The sequence below is a fragment of the Onychomys torridus genome, chromosome 21 (assembly GCF_903995425.1).
Source record: "Onychomys torridus chromosome 21, mOncTor1.1, whole genome shotgun sequence".
In the NCBI taxonomy this organism is placed as follows: domain Eukaryota; kingdom Metazoa; phylum Chordata; class Mammalia; order Rodentia; family Cricetidae; genus Onychomys; species Onychomys torridus.
This window is the reverse complement of record NC_050463.1, coordinates 23,670,613-23,686,444: the sequence shown is the minus strand read 5'-3', so window position 1 is coordinate 23,686,444 and position 15,832 is coordinate 23,670,613. Positions and strand designations below refer to the sequence as shown.

Sequence of the window (15,832 nt, the reverse complement as noted above, 5' to 3'; positions counted from 1 at the left end):
GGAAGAAACACTTCCTCAGAAGGTACAGCTTTCTGCTCAGGATAGAAGGTCCCAGTGGTATCTTTTGTAGCCCTGAAGGATCTACATCCAAGCCCAAGCAAGGAGTGTCTTATTTCTCCCACTTCAGAATTGCACCCTCTGAGAACCAGAGATTTGTGGGTCACAAATACTAGTATTCTTCTGGTGGGCTATTTCCTCATGTGACAGTTTAAGCTAATCTGAGATTTGAAACTAGATTGTTAGAGAAATTTCTGGAATGCTGTTTTTGTGGTGTCTCATGATTTATTGCTTACCTCCATCAAGTCTGATGCCATTTCAGTGATGACACTAAGAATACAGAGTCCCAGGCACAGTTTCAGCCCCATTATAGTGGAGTATTTGGGGAATGAGTTCACAAATCTGTATTTTAAGTGTACGTAGGCTGTGGTTTTGTTTACTGAGACTTTTGTATTCCTAGATTTATCACCTATGATTTCACAGTAGTAAACAATATAGATAGTAATATTATTAAATATGTATACATCTGATAAGCACTCTTTATAAACTGGAAAATTGATTGCATATTCAAGAAAACTGATTGCAAGCCCTTAAGAATGACTGTCTTAGGTAACACTGAACAATAAAGCTATCAAGCGTTCAGACTAAACTTTCTCACAAAACATTGCCGTTAGTAAGTTTCCTCAAGAGCCCACAACAGCAGTGCTTCCAGTGCAGTCGGAAGTTCCTGTCCTAGATGATGATCTGAAGACGTAAGTGTAGGACTCGTGGGTGCTAAGCATTCTTGGATTTGTAAGACTCACATGATGGGGGTATTTGGAAAAAGAGGAGACAGGGACATGAGTTAAATAAGGCTGAAAAATTTGATGGAAATATAGACATTATATATGTACATAGATCCGTGTGCATATATATTCTATCCAAATATATATATATACACACAGAGTTTCTCATGTATCTCATATAGTGTAGGATGCCTTCGAATTCCTGATCCTCCAGCCTCTGCCTCCCATTACACCTGGTTTATATGGTGTCGGGGACAAAGCCAGGGCTTCATGTGTGCTAGACAAACACTCTGCTCACTGAGCTATACTCCTAGCCTGAGATCTGTATATTTTAAGGGGAAAGAGTAGAAAGCAGTATTTAACATTTAAATATTGATTACATAAGAACACATATATATGAATTTAGGCAATGCTACACATGCCTTGCTCAAAATAGTCAAGATCCTTAAACAAAAGAACCTGTTTTTTAGTATCTGTTATTTCCTGAGAGCTTAGCAGAGTCTTTTTTTTTTTTAAGATTTATTTATTTTTATTTTATGTGCATTGGTGTTTTGACTGCATGTATGTCTGTGTGAGGGTGTCAGATCCCCTGGAACTGCAGTTACAGACAGTGTGAGCTGCCATGTGGGTGATGAGAATTGATCCCAGGTCCTCTGGAAGAGCAGCCAGTGCACTCAGCTGCCAAGCTCTCTCCAGCCCCTCAGCAAACAGTCTTTAAGTCATCTAAGCTTGTTCCCTATTGTTTCTGTGAAACAGGAAACTTAACCATCTTCCTTTCAGATACAGTAACACAGAATACTCCTTATTCTTGGAAGGAAAACTTAATTGTTCCTTTCTTGTGTGTATAAAGTTTTTATTCTGAAGGCAGTGGGTTTTACTATAAATGACTGTTAGTAGATAACATCTGTGCTTGAGTTAACACTGTGCTCGCTAGCCCCCTTGTTTCTTTCTTACCAGGGGCAAACCTTTTAGCACCATACAAACATGCTCTTACTTTCCCCCACCCATAAATAAAAAGAAAGCTTTCTTGGCCTCGTCTGTTCTCCAGTTTTCTGCTTCCTTTTATGGTAAAACATACAAGAGAAAGTCACTCTAGTCCTTTCCTACAATATCTTTTATTAAACTCATTAGACCCATCCAGGCCTTTGCCTAATCACGCCCAGAAGCTTCTTGTATGCGGATCACTGATGCTGGAGGTAAAGGCTCACATTTATTATTCCAGCAGTTGAGAGGTGGAGGCAGGAGATGAATCACCATATTGAGGCAGATTGGGATATATAGCGAGACCCCCTCCCCCCAATAAAAACAACAAAAAAGTCAGTAATGATGTCCTTGTTGCTAAATATATGGTCCACCTTACTCTGTCAAGTAGCAAGGTCACTTCCTCTTTTACTAGGTCTTAAGGACTCAACACAATCCTGCTTTTTAACTTTCTTCCTTGGCAGTTCCTTCATGGTTGTATCAGTCTGCTGATGTGAAAATGCTATCTTCTTGGGCCAGAGATGTAGCTCAGTGATAGAGCACTTGCCTAGAATGCACAAGGGTAAGGGTTCTATCCTCAGCAACACACAGATCTTTATGAAAATGGCTGCCAGTTTTATATCTTTACTCTGGATCTTTCTCAAACTCCAGACTGGTATCTCTGTTTCCCTTTGACTTAAGATGTCAGCTCTACTTTTTGAATGTTCAAAGGCTTATATCTAAGCCTTCTCCCACAGTATTTTTCCCACCTCAGTCAATGGTAGTCTTTATTCTTGTTGCTTTGGCCCCAAGCCTTGACAGTTCTGTTTTTGATACCACGTTCAGTCTGTCAGTAAACTGACTGACACTTCTCACTTCTACTGCCCTTGTCCAAACCGCCCCTATTGGACCGGCCTCTCTGTTCCTGTTCTTAATGTCCTCCACACACAACCAGTGGGTCCCCTCACTCTCTGCTCAAACCTCCGGGGCCTCTCAGGGGTGTTCGAATGGTTCTTAAAGCTGTAAATGCTCTACAGTGGTTAAACTCCCGAGGGCACCTCCTTCTAGTCTGCCCATATTCGTTCCTCTGTCCACACTAGCTACCTCTGTATTCTGTATGTCAAGTATGCCCTGCCTTCACACTCTCGACCCAGCTCTTCTCTTAGTTGCCTGGATGTCTCATTCCTTCCTCTCGTTCAAGTTTTGATTTATCTCTATAAGGCTGACTGATGATCACATTTAAATTTCCACACTTCTGGTCAACAACCCTTTTTCTCCTCAAAGCAGTTACTTTTAAAATGTATAATATTCTACTTATAAAATATTGCCTACATCTTCTCACTAGCTTATAAATCCCATGAATTTCTCTTCATTACTGTTTCTAACATCAGTTCTGTAAAAAGACCACTGTTTGTTAATGGCTGAATAGTCAAATGAGCTCTTATCAGATGCTTATAATTTAAGGTCATTCAAAACCAATCTGAGTAGTGACGGACAGCACAGGAAGTCATAATGAATCAAATCATAGGATGTCAGGATAAAGGACCTCTTAAGGGTAGCAGGCAAACTGCAAACATGTCCTTCATACTTTATTTTTCATATTTAGTGCTTTGTGAAAGGGGCTGTGCTGTAGCCACATCACCTTGGGGTTCCTGCAAGCCCTTGTATTATGAGAAATTCATTGGTGTACTCAGTAGCAGGAGCAGGGTCAACAGGCCTGCCCTCAGCACCTGCTTGTCCTGTCACAGTGAATCTTCCATCACAGTTGCTCAGGGAGAGAAACCAGCTCCTAAACAGTTGGTAGTTTTTCTTGCCTCCACTAATTCTCAAAGGTCCCAGAAGATTAGCATGGCCCTAAACTGCTTTTCTGAAATTGTATTCTGTCAAAGGTGGGAAAAGGCAGACTCAGGAGGACCTAAGTGCCCTCCTCTGTGATAACCTAGCATTTACTTTTTTTGATGATAAAGTAAAAAGGTGAATCTCTTGGTTAACGTTCAGAATTAACATTTGAAGAGCAAAATCTAAATCTCTAATTTCAGTGTATTACTTACTTACAGTTAGTAAACCTGATTACCTAGAGTACATTCAATAATGCATGCTGGAGGGGGATGCTGGAGAGATGGCTTAGTGGTTAAGAACACCAACTGCTCTTCCAGAGGTCCTGAGTTCAATTCCCACAACCACATGGTGGCTCACAACCATTTGTAATGAAATCTGGCACCCTCTTCTGTGTACATAATAAATGAATGAATGAATGAATGAATGAATCAATCAATCAATCTTTGGGGCTGGGGATTTAGCTTAGTGGCAAGGCCCGGGGCATGCTGGGAATCAGCATTTTCAGCATCCCTAATGGCATTCCCCCAAAGGAACAGTCTTAGTCCCAGTCACAAGCTGACATTTTGCCTAATCCTCACTTGCCTTGTTTCTTTCTTTTCTTTTTTTGTGGTCCAGGGGATGAAACTAGGGCCTCACACATGCTAGGAAAGCCTCTACCACTGAGCTACAACCCACCTCCTTTTGTATTCGGAGCTAGGTGCTGGGATGGCCTTGAACTCACTGTGGCCCAGGCATACCACAAACTTTTAATCATCCGTCTCCTGAGTATCAAGACCAGTACCACCGGGTCTGGCTTACCTCTATTTAAAAATAAATGGACTGACTCTTTGAGTGTTTTTGTTTGATGTTACACCTTGAGTGAGCCTATATTTGCACAGTTCTTTAGTTGCCTTAAGCTCTTTTCGTGCCAAACACCCAAGCACGTTCTTTTAGAAAGATAATTGTCCTCTGAAACTTCATCCTGTGAATACTCAAAGGCCGTATTACTAATTTCTATCCCAAGCCTCCCTGTTACAATAATAGGATCCGACACTAAACTTACTGTGTCCATTTTAACTTGTTACCGGAAATAGTGTCCTCAGAGGAAGACTATGATAAAACGTAAAATATTTCTATATGAAAGGTATACGCTAAATTAGAATCACTAACAACTTCAAAATACTGCTCTCTAAAGTAAATGCATGCAAAAACAATACACTGTGGGCTACATAAGGCATTTTCTTTATTATTTTTCAATTTATCTTAATAATGCCAGAAAAATAACAGCCATTATTTTCACTTTTAACACAGAGCAAATACTGCTGCACATAGAGTACAAAGATCCCTACCAACATGGTTAGGTACAGAGGCCGTTAGCTGTGTAGACCACACTTCATCCTCACGTCACAGTAAGACTGACAGCATTTTGACAATTATTTTAGCAAATAACCGTGCTACTAAACAAAGGCAAATACACATATCTACACAGATACATCTCAACTAAAATTATACATGTCACTTTGACAAACAAATTCTCTGGCGGTTTCACCAGATATTTGCGCCCCCAAGTTCCCTGCCCGAATCCCGCCCCCAAATGCTGACTTGATCTGAAAAAAAAAAAAATTAGAGATGTTCTTAATTAAAGGCACATTTGGCAGCTACTGAAAGTGGCATGCATCAGACATGGGTGCACTCTAAGCCACACCACATATAACTTGCATCTTTTGTATATCTTGGTTTGTTGAGTGGTAATCCAATGTGACCCACCTTTAGCTAACTTGCTTTATAATTTTTCAGCAACTGGCTACTTAATGCACTATTTTTATTAAAGGCAAAAGGGAAGTTTGCTCACAGTTGACAGAAAATGCACTTTATGGCGTCAAAAAAGGAAAATAAGGCATGAAACTTACAAGTTTTTGTTTAGATTTATCATGTAGACTTCATGATTTTTTTTTTTGTTGTTGTTCTTAATTAGAACACAGAATACCTCACTGGCTCATGTATAAGGGACTATGAAATCATTTTAAAAGTTAGTACTGTTTCAAATGAAAAAAAAAATTGAATAAAGCCATCCTTTTCCTTTGCATTTTACTGCATAATTCTTTCAGCCAAATTGACAGGAACCTCGTGATGTGTATTTACTGGTAAAGATTGATGTGCAATACACAGAACCTGCACCTGCACAAGAATGACATGATAGAGATGGTTAGAGCATGTCAGCCTGCTGAGCAGCAGCATACCGGGAAATAAGTGCTTGCCTTGGTTTTGAATCTGAAGAGAGGATAAGAAAGGTTTTCCTCTGTATGCACTCTAGCTGGGACAACATCTCCATTTATCTTCCTGAGCCACTAAATACCCCTAATTTAGGCCATTATATTAAGATAAGGAAATAACATGTGAGCAAAATTTAACTACATGATCATTATGACAAATACTACTTTGGGTTTGCATTAAGGAAGAATTTGGAATCATGGTATAGCCTCCAACTTAAATAGTACTTTAGCAGAATGTTCCGCTGATTGTGTTTATTTGGCATACTCTTGGCTCAACTCAGTCCAAACATCCTTGAGTCAGAGAATAGTAACCTACTAAACTCAGTTTGATGCCTAACAGCCTTTATTTAAGCAAGAAATTTTAATTAGGCAGACTTTGATTGTCATTAGTAATACATTTGAAAGTGTAGAAAGAATAGACAGACTGTCTTTTAATAAATTTAGAACATGCACTTGTCTGTTCTGTTTTTAAAGTGCTTAGCTGTGAAAAACATCTGTTATTGGTGATGAGCCCATCAAGAGAAACTCCCTTTACTTTGTGAGACAAGGGTAAGCAAACATTTGCTGACACTGTTTTCTGGAGGAAATGTCCCACACTTGTGGATGGAGTTAAGCAAGTTTGCCGCCCTGGCTGCCTCACAATGTCCTGGATTCAGATGCAATTCTGTGATGGGGCATTTGCCTTCTGCCGCTTCTTGTTCCCCAAAATGGACATTTTAGTTATAACCAAGGATACAGCTCTCTCACCTTCACCTTAGGGCATCCAATGAGAACTTTAAAATCACCGTTCCAGCACCTATTTTTGCCCAAATGTCATATTTGAGAATAAAAATATCATGATGCATTCAAAATGGCTGCATGGTGAAGTGGTCCACTAGAACTGTCGGTAGAAAATAGTTCCTACTGGGAGAATAGAATTAAGTCCCAATCTGAGCGTTCCCTCCTTTGTTGGCTCAAGCAGAGTGAAAGGGGTCATCACCCTGTTGAAGGCGACAATTGCCAGAGAGATACTGAATGGGTTCTAATGTTGCTTTTCTTAGGTTCTCATTTGAAGTAGGGATGGGGTAATCAGTAAGCCATGGGAAATTCTAGGGACAGTTAGGCAGGTCTAATAAGTCATGGAGATTTGGGGATGTCATTACAATCGTATGGAGCAGCATTAGTTAAGTAGGCCTAGCTACTACTTTTGTTGAATGAATGGTCATTTGTTCAATGAATGGTCTTGTGGACCCTTTGCATCTAAGAAGGGATTTGAAATGAAGTTTTGAGGACGCTTTTAAGAGAGAAGACATTTTACAAAGAGAAATGGCTACCATATAGGAATGATACACACACTAAGTGAAAAAGATTCAACTCTAACAAATAAACAAGACACAATAAGGAAGACTGCTTAATGATGATGCAATTAGCGTCCTTTCTTCTTAGAAAACTACACACTGTACTATTGAGATGTCCACTTAATGCTCTAATAAATATCACAAGAAATTATTGTACTAAGTTTCCACCATGATGCAGCATAGTTAACACAGTTATTGAAACGCTGCTTCATTATTGAGGACACATGCACATACTGATGAATTGGTGACTGTCTAAGAATGGAATACTACACAGTGCACAGACACAGTGGAGATAGACAATACAGCTTTTCTATTCAAGTTGCATGCATTTCAGTCACAGTATTTGTTAGACTCAGAAGAGCAGTGCAAGGCTTCGGGAATAAAACACGTGACACTAATGACGCAGGTAGACATTCTCTAAGGAGTAGCTCTGATGGAACCAAAGACCTTAAGCCAAGTAGAATGATAAACATCAACAAATATGGTTGCTCAAGAAATTAAAAAAATCTGCAAGGTTCTGCTTAAAAGATGCCCATCCCATTTTAAGCTAGTATTTCCCTATATACCAAACTCCAACTTCAGATTATTCTGTAAGAACTAGACACCCAGGTGTACAACATGTGCTTTTATGCTTAGTGTTTGTATATTTTTCAACCCAAAGAAATAAGAATCAATCATTTTCTCCATATAATAATTTAATATATGCCAGCCAAACAAAGTAGTTTATCTTTATTTAATTAAATAAAGCAGACCTGTCAGGTATATTATATAACATTCACTAGACACACATGATTTAGGCAATGCAAGGTAATCTAAGTACGCCGACTACTCAACTATTAGTAAAACATGGATGGCGTCAGTGAGGCCCAGAGAATGCTCCTTTTCACATTGGGTGCCTGTATTTCTGTAGTATGGTAGAGGGACAGCCACGAGCCAGGACATATGTTACCAGTAAACTCCTGTGGGACAAGGGGAGAGGGGGGTGCCAGTCTAGCATAGAGGGACAGTCTCCTAAGTGTGAATAGTATGCTTGACAGTTACATTTTTAAGAAGTTCTTCTTCCGTCATGGTAATGACATGACATTTCTTGTTGGAAGGCAACACCACATTTTGTTTGTGAGTGGGGGTAGGTAGGGAATGTTCTTAAAACTGGTATAATTATTCTTAAAATAATAACAATAACAAAAAGTACCTCTTTGGTGAAGCCTCGGTACCCATTCAATTCACTGTAATAATCTGTAAACAGGACTGTAGCACAGTGCTGGCCTTGATTTCAACAAGGTCAGGTACCACAGCCTTTTCTCACAGTCCTCTGAATGATTTTTACGAAAATATTCTAAAGTAGAAGAGTAAAGCAAAGGAAAACAAAGAAGGAGAAGATCCCTGTTGAAGATTTTTTTAAAAGTGCATATTTTGAATTACAAAAACTGTCAACATATGGGCCTATCAGACATTAGACTGTTTTCCATCCCTTTAATGATAAAGATTACTTCACAAAGTGAGGACTCTTGCCTATTGGCCAGAAGAGTCCCTTCACGTGATTTCCAGGTGCAATCAGTTGTCCAGTTCCTCTAGATCAGTCTCCACATTCTAAGCTGGACTACCGTCTTACTTTGTAATTACGTATAGGTTAAAATTCATTGTCTTATACTACATCTTGAAGTCGAGTCATTAGTGTTTGGAGTTCTCATCTGAACTCCTCAGTGCTGGCATGTTCAGTGCATCCATTGCCAGCAATGGATTTGGGGCTAGGAAACTGTACGTTCCGGTACAGAGGAACTCAGGAAGAATGGGCATTCTCCAGCAGTGGTGGTCCGTCTCTGTGCATGGATGGGTGTGTGTGCTCCCTCTTGTAAGTTTTTGGAGGAAGTTTGGGGATCAGCTGAGAAGTGCTTTGTCGTGGAGGAATAGGAGGCCCAGCAATGGAGTGGAGGTCCACTTCCTGTGTCAGCGGTGGTGATGGCAGATGCCGTCTCGTGCCATGAGGAGAAGGGGTTTGAGGAGGTGGTGGTGTAAAGGGGGAAGGGCTATTTGGGAAGAAGGCATTGCCATGATCACTCTTTTTGCCCAAAGGGGGGGGCTGGAGATGTAATGGTGAGCTTGAGAAAACGTCAGGTGTCCTCACAGGTTCTCGTGGTGGTAACAAGGGAGGACTTTCCGGAGGGTCTGACACAGAGGTCCGATCTGACAGTGAATATCTTGGTGAATAGGCTTTTGATGTGGGTTGCCTCGGAGGAATAGCTGGGGGGCTGTCCAAGTGCTTAGACATAATCTAACAAATGAAAAAGAATAGAACGTGTGTTAATAACTTAATCTGAAAAATGCTATAAATATATTAAGAATTAACTTGGAATTTTCAGACACATTAGTGGCAGAACACTGTGTGTGTATAGAACAGGGAGTTTTATCATATGTATTGAGATGTTCTACACATTCTTAGAGGAAAAAAACCAACAACCCAATTTTGTCAAGATTAAGTAAAAAGTTTGTTGTTTACTACTGGCTGCCTATCATACAATGCACTGTGATTTCTGATTTAGCATAAATTATTCATTAGTTTTTTTGGCAGTGTACACATTAGGCAAATGAACTACCATAGCCCTAATTATTAAGCTTTAAATGTACTGTATTAATGTTTCATGAAATCTACAAGGTCTTGACTTATCCTGGTACTTCTGTTCGCTGGATAGCTTAAGACCAAATAAATTGATAACTGTCAAAATAAAACAAATGATAAACCAGTAGGAAATTTAGTTAGCATAAGTCTTTAGGATCTCTTCTAACCTAGAATTTAAGTTTCTTCTTATTTGGCTCAGAGAGTGGTTTCAGCAGATGCCCAGTGTGGTTTCATTTATGGGTACCTTCACACAAACTCCATGCTGCACTCGCACTGCCCCCCATAAGTTTTAAAAGAAGTGCATGAGGGCTGGAGAGATGTTTTAGCTGTTGAAGACTAGGCTCACAAGCAAAATATAAAAGAACTGCATGAGATCAAGATACTGTTACCTTGTAGATTAAGATCTGGTTTTTTCCTTATAATGCTCATAGCTATAAACGTACAGGAGTTTCGTGTGCATGCTCAAAAGCTCCCTTTATAAGAAGAAACAAACATCTGGCGCACTAAATTTATACTTAGTCCTTAAACTATTAAACCCAGATACTCTGAGCTTATCCCAGTAAGAACAGACCTGACCTACACAACTGAGCGCAGCTAACAAGGTGTCTGTCCACTTTACCTTAGACGGGGAGGATTCTGCTGGGGCAGACTCTGGCCGTCTTCGAGGGGGCACAGGAGGGGGGACAGGGACTTCATCAGTGCCCTTGACTAAACTGATAGATGAGACTGAAGAGGATCCTGTAGGGTGTTATTTTAAAACAAGCAAACAAACAAAACGTTGATTATAGGACTTTTATTTCATTTATTACTCCTGAAAAGACTTAGATGGAAACTGCTTGTATTGACTAAAAATAGTTTGTTGAAGTATCAAAAGCAGTTTAATAAGCCAATACCTGATACCATTTCCATTTATTAAAATAAACTGCTATAAAAGCATGCAGCAGTTTCCTATCAATTTTTTTTAAAAGATAAAGCTATCTAAAATAATTATTCTGCTTCTTAAACGAAGTAACATTACCATTGTTAGTCTATAATTGGAATTTTTATTAGGTCTAATTTTCAGATTTCTGTTGAAAGGTAATTTGAAGACCTTTGGAGTGGTTGTTTTGTCAAACTGTGGTAGGTTCGTCTTCTTCTCTAGCTTTACTGCTCTCAAGGGGCTATGCTGGACTGAACAGTTTCTGATCGTGACAGTTCTATTGGAACATCTTGTACAGGATGTACAGGAGAGAATCTGGTGCCCTCAAGGTCTGTTCACATTTTGCTTGAGTCCTGACTCAGGCGCAAAACTACACAGAGAAACCTTGTCTTGAAAAAACAAAACAAAACAAACAAACAAAACCAGGACTACACTAAGATTCAGTAAACCTGATTGAAGAAGTTGATGAAATGATACAAGAGGTAAAGAAAACTAGAACCCATCTCCTGAACATTTAGCGAGTAAATATGCTTTGAAAGACACCATACCTGTTGTTAGTCTAAAACACTATAAAGATAGGAACATATTTAAACATTCAGAACTGTACTTGGCGGCTCTTTTTACCCCTTTAAGCATCATGTTCACACTTGCCATCGGATATTATAACCCTACGGAATGTAGAGAGGGCTTTGTGCACCTATATTCAAACGGTCAACACTGTGTATATCTGCTGGTGTGCGTGTGTGGGCGCACACATGCGCAGGCCAGAAGTCAATGTTGGGTGCCTTCCTCTATTACTATCCTCTGTATTTTTTGAGACATGGTCTCTCGCTCAGCCTGGAGCTCACTGATTGGCTAGGCTGGCTGGCCAGTGAGCTCCTGGGATTAGTCTGTCTCTGACCCTCACCCCAACTTTCCAGCACTGGCATTTTGAGCATGTGACACTATGCCAAGCTTTTGTGTGGATTTAGGGGATCCAAAGTCAGGTCCTCATGCTTGTATAGCAAACACTGTGCCACTGAGCATCTCCTCAGACCACGACCAACATTTGGTCACCTACTTTCTTAAGAAAATATATTTAGCTTATAATTGGTATTTTTTATTGTATATATTTTGAAATTATTTGTACAAAGAGTAAAGCCATTGATTTGTTAGTTTAAAACAACTAAAAATAGTAGAATTTATGGTGAATTGTTAGTTTAGTTTAGAACTGAAAGCAATTTGATTTTACCTAAATATTTTGAACTTGCAACTAGTTATATTAAAGGTAGTCCTTCTAAAGCTAAATGAGTTATTTGCCTGCACTCTATGTTGTCAGCAGGCTAAGTGTACTCTGTAATTTGGACAGTGCATAGAGCTGCCAGCTTCCTTCCCCACTGTGCATGCAGACTCTTGCTTCTTTTTTAAAGTTGAGAAGGAAGTATCTTTAGAATTGTACAGTTGGAAAAGAGAAGTGGTTATATGTGGAAGCTGCTCATTTGATAGGTTCTTTTAAGAACAAAAGGTTTTGTAAAAAGCATGAAAAGTATATAAATTCAAGGCAATTGTTTATGGTCAAAAGAGAGCAGTGGTGAAGCCTCACTTCTAAGATGGGGCAGGTACGGAGAGTCAACAGGGAGGGTGGCCCTCGGCCTGCTTTTCAAAGTCAAAGCAGGGGTTAAGTATTAAATCAGATATACTGACTTGGGCCATAGGGCAGTGTAACCTGGGTAAAGACAGTATCGCCGCCTGTAAAAAGGAAACAAGAAAAAGTTGTTTTCTCCCACGAATATTCTCAACTCATCTCTAAAAATGTATGTATGATGATAATGCTGTGTTAGTTTGAAAGAACATCATAAATATTTTAAGGAAAAACTCATTAATATTTTTTGAGAAAAAAAAGGAATTACTATCATATTGAGGGTTTTGATGAGTTTCTTACTACTTAATGTCATAATATAAATGAAAAACATTCATTAGAAACAATCTGAGGCTCTATTATTAGAAGACTTTTTCCCTTGAAGAGGACACAGCTTGCAGGAGTCAGTTTTCTCCTTCCCCCGTGAGGACTCCAGGATTTGAAGGTAGCTTGTCAGGTTTGGTGGCAAGCATCTTAACCTGTTGAGCTAGCTCACCTGCCCCCCAAGGTGCTGTAAACTGTAAAGCTCAATTCAAGTGGTGAAGACTCAAATCACTTACTAGAGATTAAAGGGAGTGTCAGACAAATATTATTATACAGCTTTGAAAATATGTTTTTGGAACATATATTGTCATTATAAAATATTCAGAGTTTTGAATATTAAAACAAGCTTTTATATTCATAAACACTGAAAGAATTCAGTATGTTTGATTCTTACATACTTTTTAATTTAGGAAATCCCTTGATAAATTCAGAATACCTAATTTCAAAAATATTAATTCTTTTAAGAAAAGTTAATGCCTTAATTAATTTATTTAACAATGTTATTAATGATTAATTTAAGTCTTAAATTTTTCTTAAAACATAAAAAACAAAACAAAACAAACATTATAACAGCGGTTCTTGCCGAGCGGGTGGTGGCGCACGCCTTTAATCCCAGCACTCGGGAGGCAGAGGCAGGCGGATCTGTGAGTTCAAGGCCAGCCTGGGCTACCAAGTGAGTTCCAGAAAAGGCACAAAGCTACACAGATAAACCCTGTCTCGGAAAAAAAAAATTAAAAAATGAAAACAAACAACAGTGATCCTCACCTTTCCTAACGCTGCAACCCTTTATACAGGTCCTCATTTTGTGGTGACCCCCAACCATAAATTTTTGTTGTCACTTTGTAACTGTAATTTTGCTGTTAGGAATTGTAATGTAAACATTATTTTGGAGATGGAGGTTTGTGAAAGGGGTCTTGATCCACAAGTTGAGAAGCACTGCATTAAAATGTAGGAAAACAGAGTACTGAGGCTAGTTCTAAATCATTGCTGCTACACTACTTCATTACCAACACATGGAACAGAAAATAATCCAGTGGCTAAAATAATGCTTACAGTACCACACTGACCTGATTTAAAAAAAAAAAAAAAAAAAAAAAAAAATCAGACCTCCCCTTCACTTTATTTTTAATTCTGTAGTTTCTTTTATTATTATTATTGTTACTGTTCATGGATGTTTTGCCTGAATGTATGTCTCTGTGAGGGTGTAGGACCCCCTGGAACTGAGGTTACAGACAGGTGTGAGCTGCCATGTGGGTGCTGGGAATCAAACCCAGGTCCTCTGGAAGAGTAGCCAGTGCTCTTAACCACTCTCCATGCCCGCCTCTCACTTATTTTTATACAATATGCAATAACGCAGCTGATCTGGGAGATTCTTCCAGTTTGGGGTCAGGAGGATGATGACTCTTGCTAACTTGATTGCCTTCATAAGCCAGTGTCATATCACATTGTTTCCTTTTTATGTGCGTAAGTTAAGTAGCAATTTAGCGTCTTCTAGAAGTAGATGGAAACGCTGTTGTTCTGATTTTCTTTAAAGTACTTCTGAGGAATTAGAGGAGAGGTCAAGGGAAGTATGTAGCTTTAGTACCGATCTACTTTCATACTTCTCACTTTTATTTTGTTTTAAATGCTTATTTTAATTGTGTATGTGCATGCACACCATGTATGTGCATGTTGGAGAGAAGAGGGCATTAGGTTCCTTGTGACTAGTTTTCGGATTATGAGCTGCCTTGTGGGTACTGGAACTGAATGCAGGTGCTCTAGCCAGAGTAGCAAGTGCTCTTAACTCAGGAGCCAGGTCTGCAGCCTCTTAACTTTCTTAAAAAGGAAATAGTCTACTTCTTTAGAGATTAACCTCAAGAAGATTACAATCAATAAATGCTAGTCAGCATTTGCCTTTTGGGAGCGTCAGTAATGGGGCTGACTTTACTACAGTGAGTGACAGCAGGCTGCAGGTACAGCAGCCCTTTCCTCTGGGACCCCACAGTGGGGAGCAACCCCACAGCTTAAATGTGTTTGTCCAAAGCAGGTAGGTACCTCTAAACAAATAGGCTACAGAGGAAATGGATGGTTTAGCTGAACATGGGAACAGATCTATAGTAACCTAAGTTATTTTATTTCAAAATGAGTTCTTTTCAGTTCTTACTAAGGGAAAAGGGAAGAGTAACAGTTTCTTTTTGATAAGAAATCGAGAGATCCTGAAGTTTAGGATTACAAAGCTTTATTTATCATTCCTCGAACAGTCTCCCCTCTTTGTCTATAACCTTGAGTTTCTGATCCATGCCACGGAACAGAACACAGCATGTCAGAATGATGACCTCTTTTTTGACCAGTCACTTAGATTGAACACTACTAGAGAAAATGTGTTTATCTGTTTTCCCGCCTCTTCCAGTTTTAGTGACTTAAATTAAGAAAAACAGAATTCACAACTGATAGTTCTCATAAGTCTTCAATAATTCAATTATTTAATTATTTGGGGGATCCTTATAATATGGAAATAAACGATGCAAACAGCTAAATTTTAATAATGAATAATAAAATAGTCATTTATTAGTAATTTAACAATGAATTTTAGTCATACAGACAGGAAAATGGTGGGTTTTGTTTTAGTTGTTAAGAGCAGTGTCGAGTTGGATAAAATATATTTTTTACTCCATGTCTATTTGACCTTATCTGACCGCTTCCTATGTGTACAATGTAACTTCATGGTCCCGTGTGTGTACAATGTAACTTCAGGTCCTGTATGTATACAATGTAACTTCATGGTCCTGTGTTTGTACAATGTAACTTCATGGTCCTGTGTGTATACAATGTAACTTCATGGTCCCGTGTGTGTGTGTGTGTGTGTGTGTGTGTGTGTGTGTGTGTGTGTGTGTGTGTGTGTGTGTGTGTGTGTGTGTGTACGTGTGTGTACAATGTAACTTCATGGTCCCCAGTCTCTAAATAAAGCCAAGTAAACTGTCAGTAAACACATGTTATGTGGTATAAAGACAAGATCCACCACTGGCTGACTACAGATGCATGCATACTAGGAATCATTACACAGGATTCTGGCCCAAATCTCAAAATAATATACTTGCAAAGATTTATAGATTTTTAGTTAGTTTTTCTGGGTTAGAAGAAACCTAAAGTTCCACAAGGCATGCAAAAAGTATTTTATCAAGAATCAGGAAGGTTATGAGACTTG

The 15,832-nt window shown here is 39.1% G+C and overlaps 1 protein-coding gene across 1 annotated transcript in view; it reads right to left on the bottom strand.

Annotated features, from left to right (window-relative positions):
* Nucleotides 1-4,786: 4,786 nt before the first annotated feature.
* Nucleotides 4,787-15,832, bottom strand: part of Sos1 (SOS Ras/Rac guanine nucleotide exchange factor 1) — a 92,876-nt gene continuing 81,830 nt past the window's right edge. Inside the window, exons 21-22 of the mRNA XM_036170480.1 lie at nt 10,407-10,525; nt 4,787-9,442 (exon numbers count right to left, since the gene is read on the bottom strand). Coding sequence (XP_036026373.1) covers nt 8,951-9,442; nt 10,407-10,525 — 611 coding nt within the window. The 3' untranslated portion in view covers nt 4,787-8,950. The remainder of the gene's footprint in view (nt 9,443-10,406; nt 10,526-15,832) is intronic.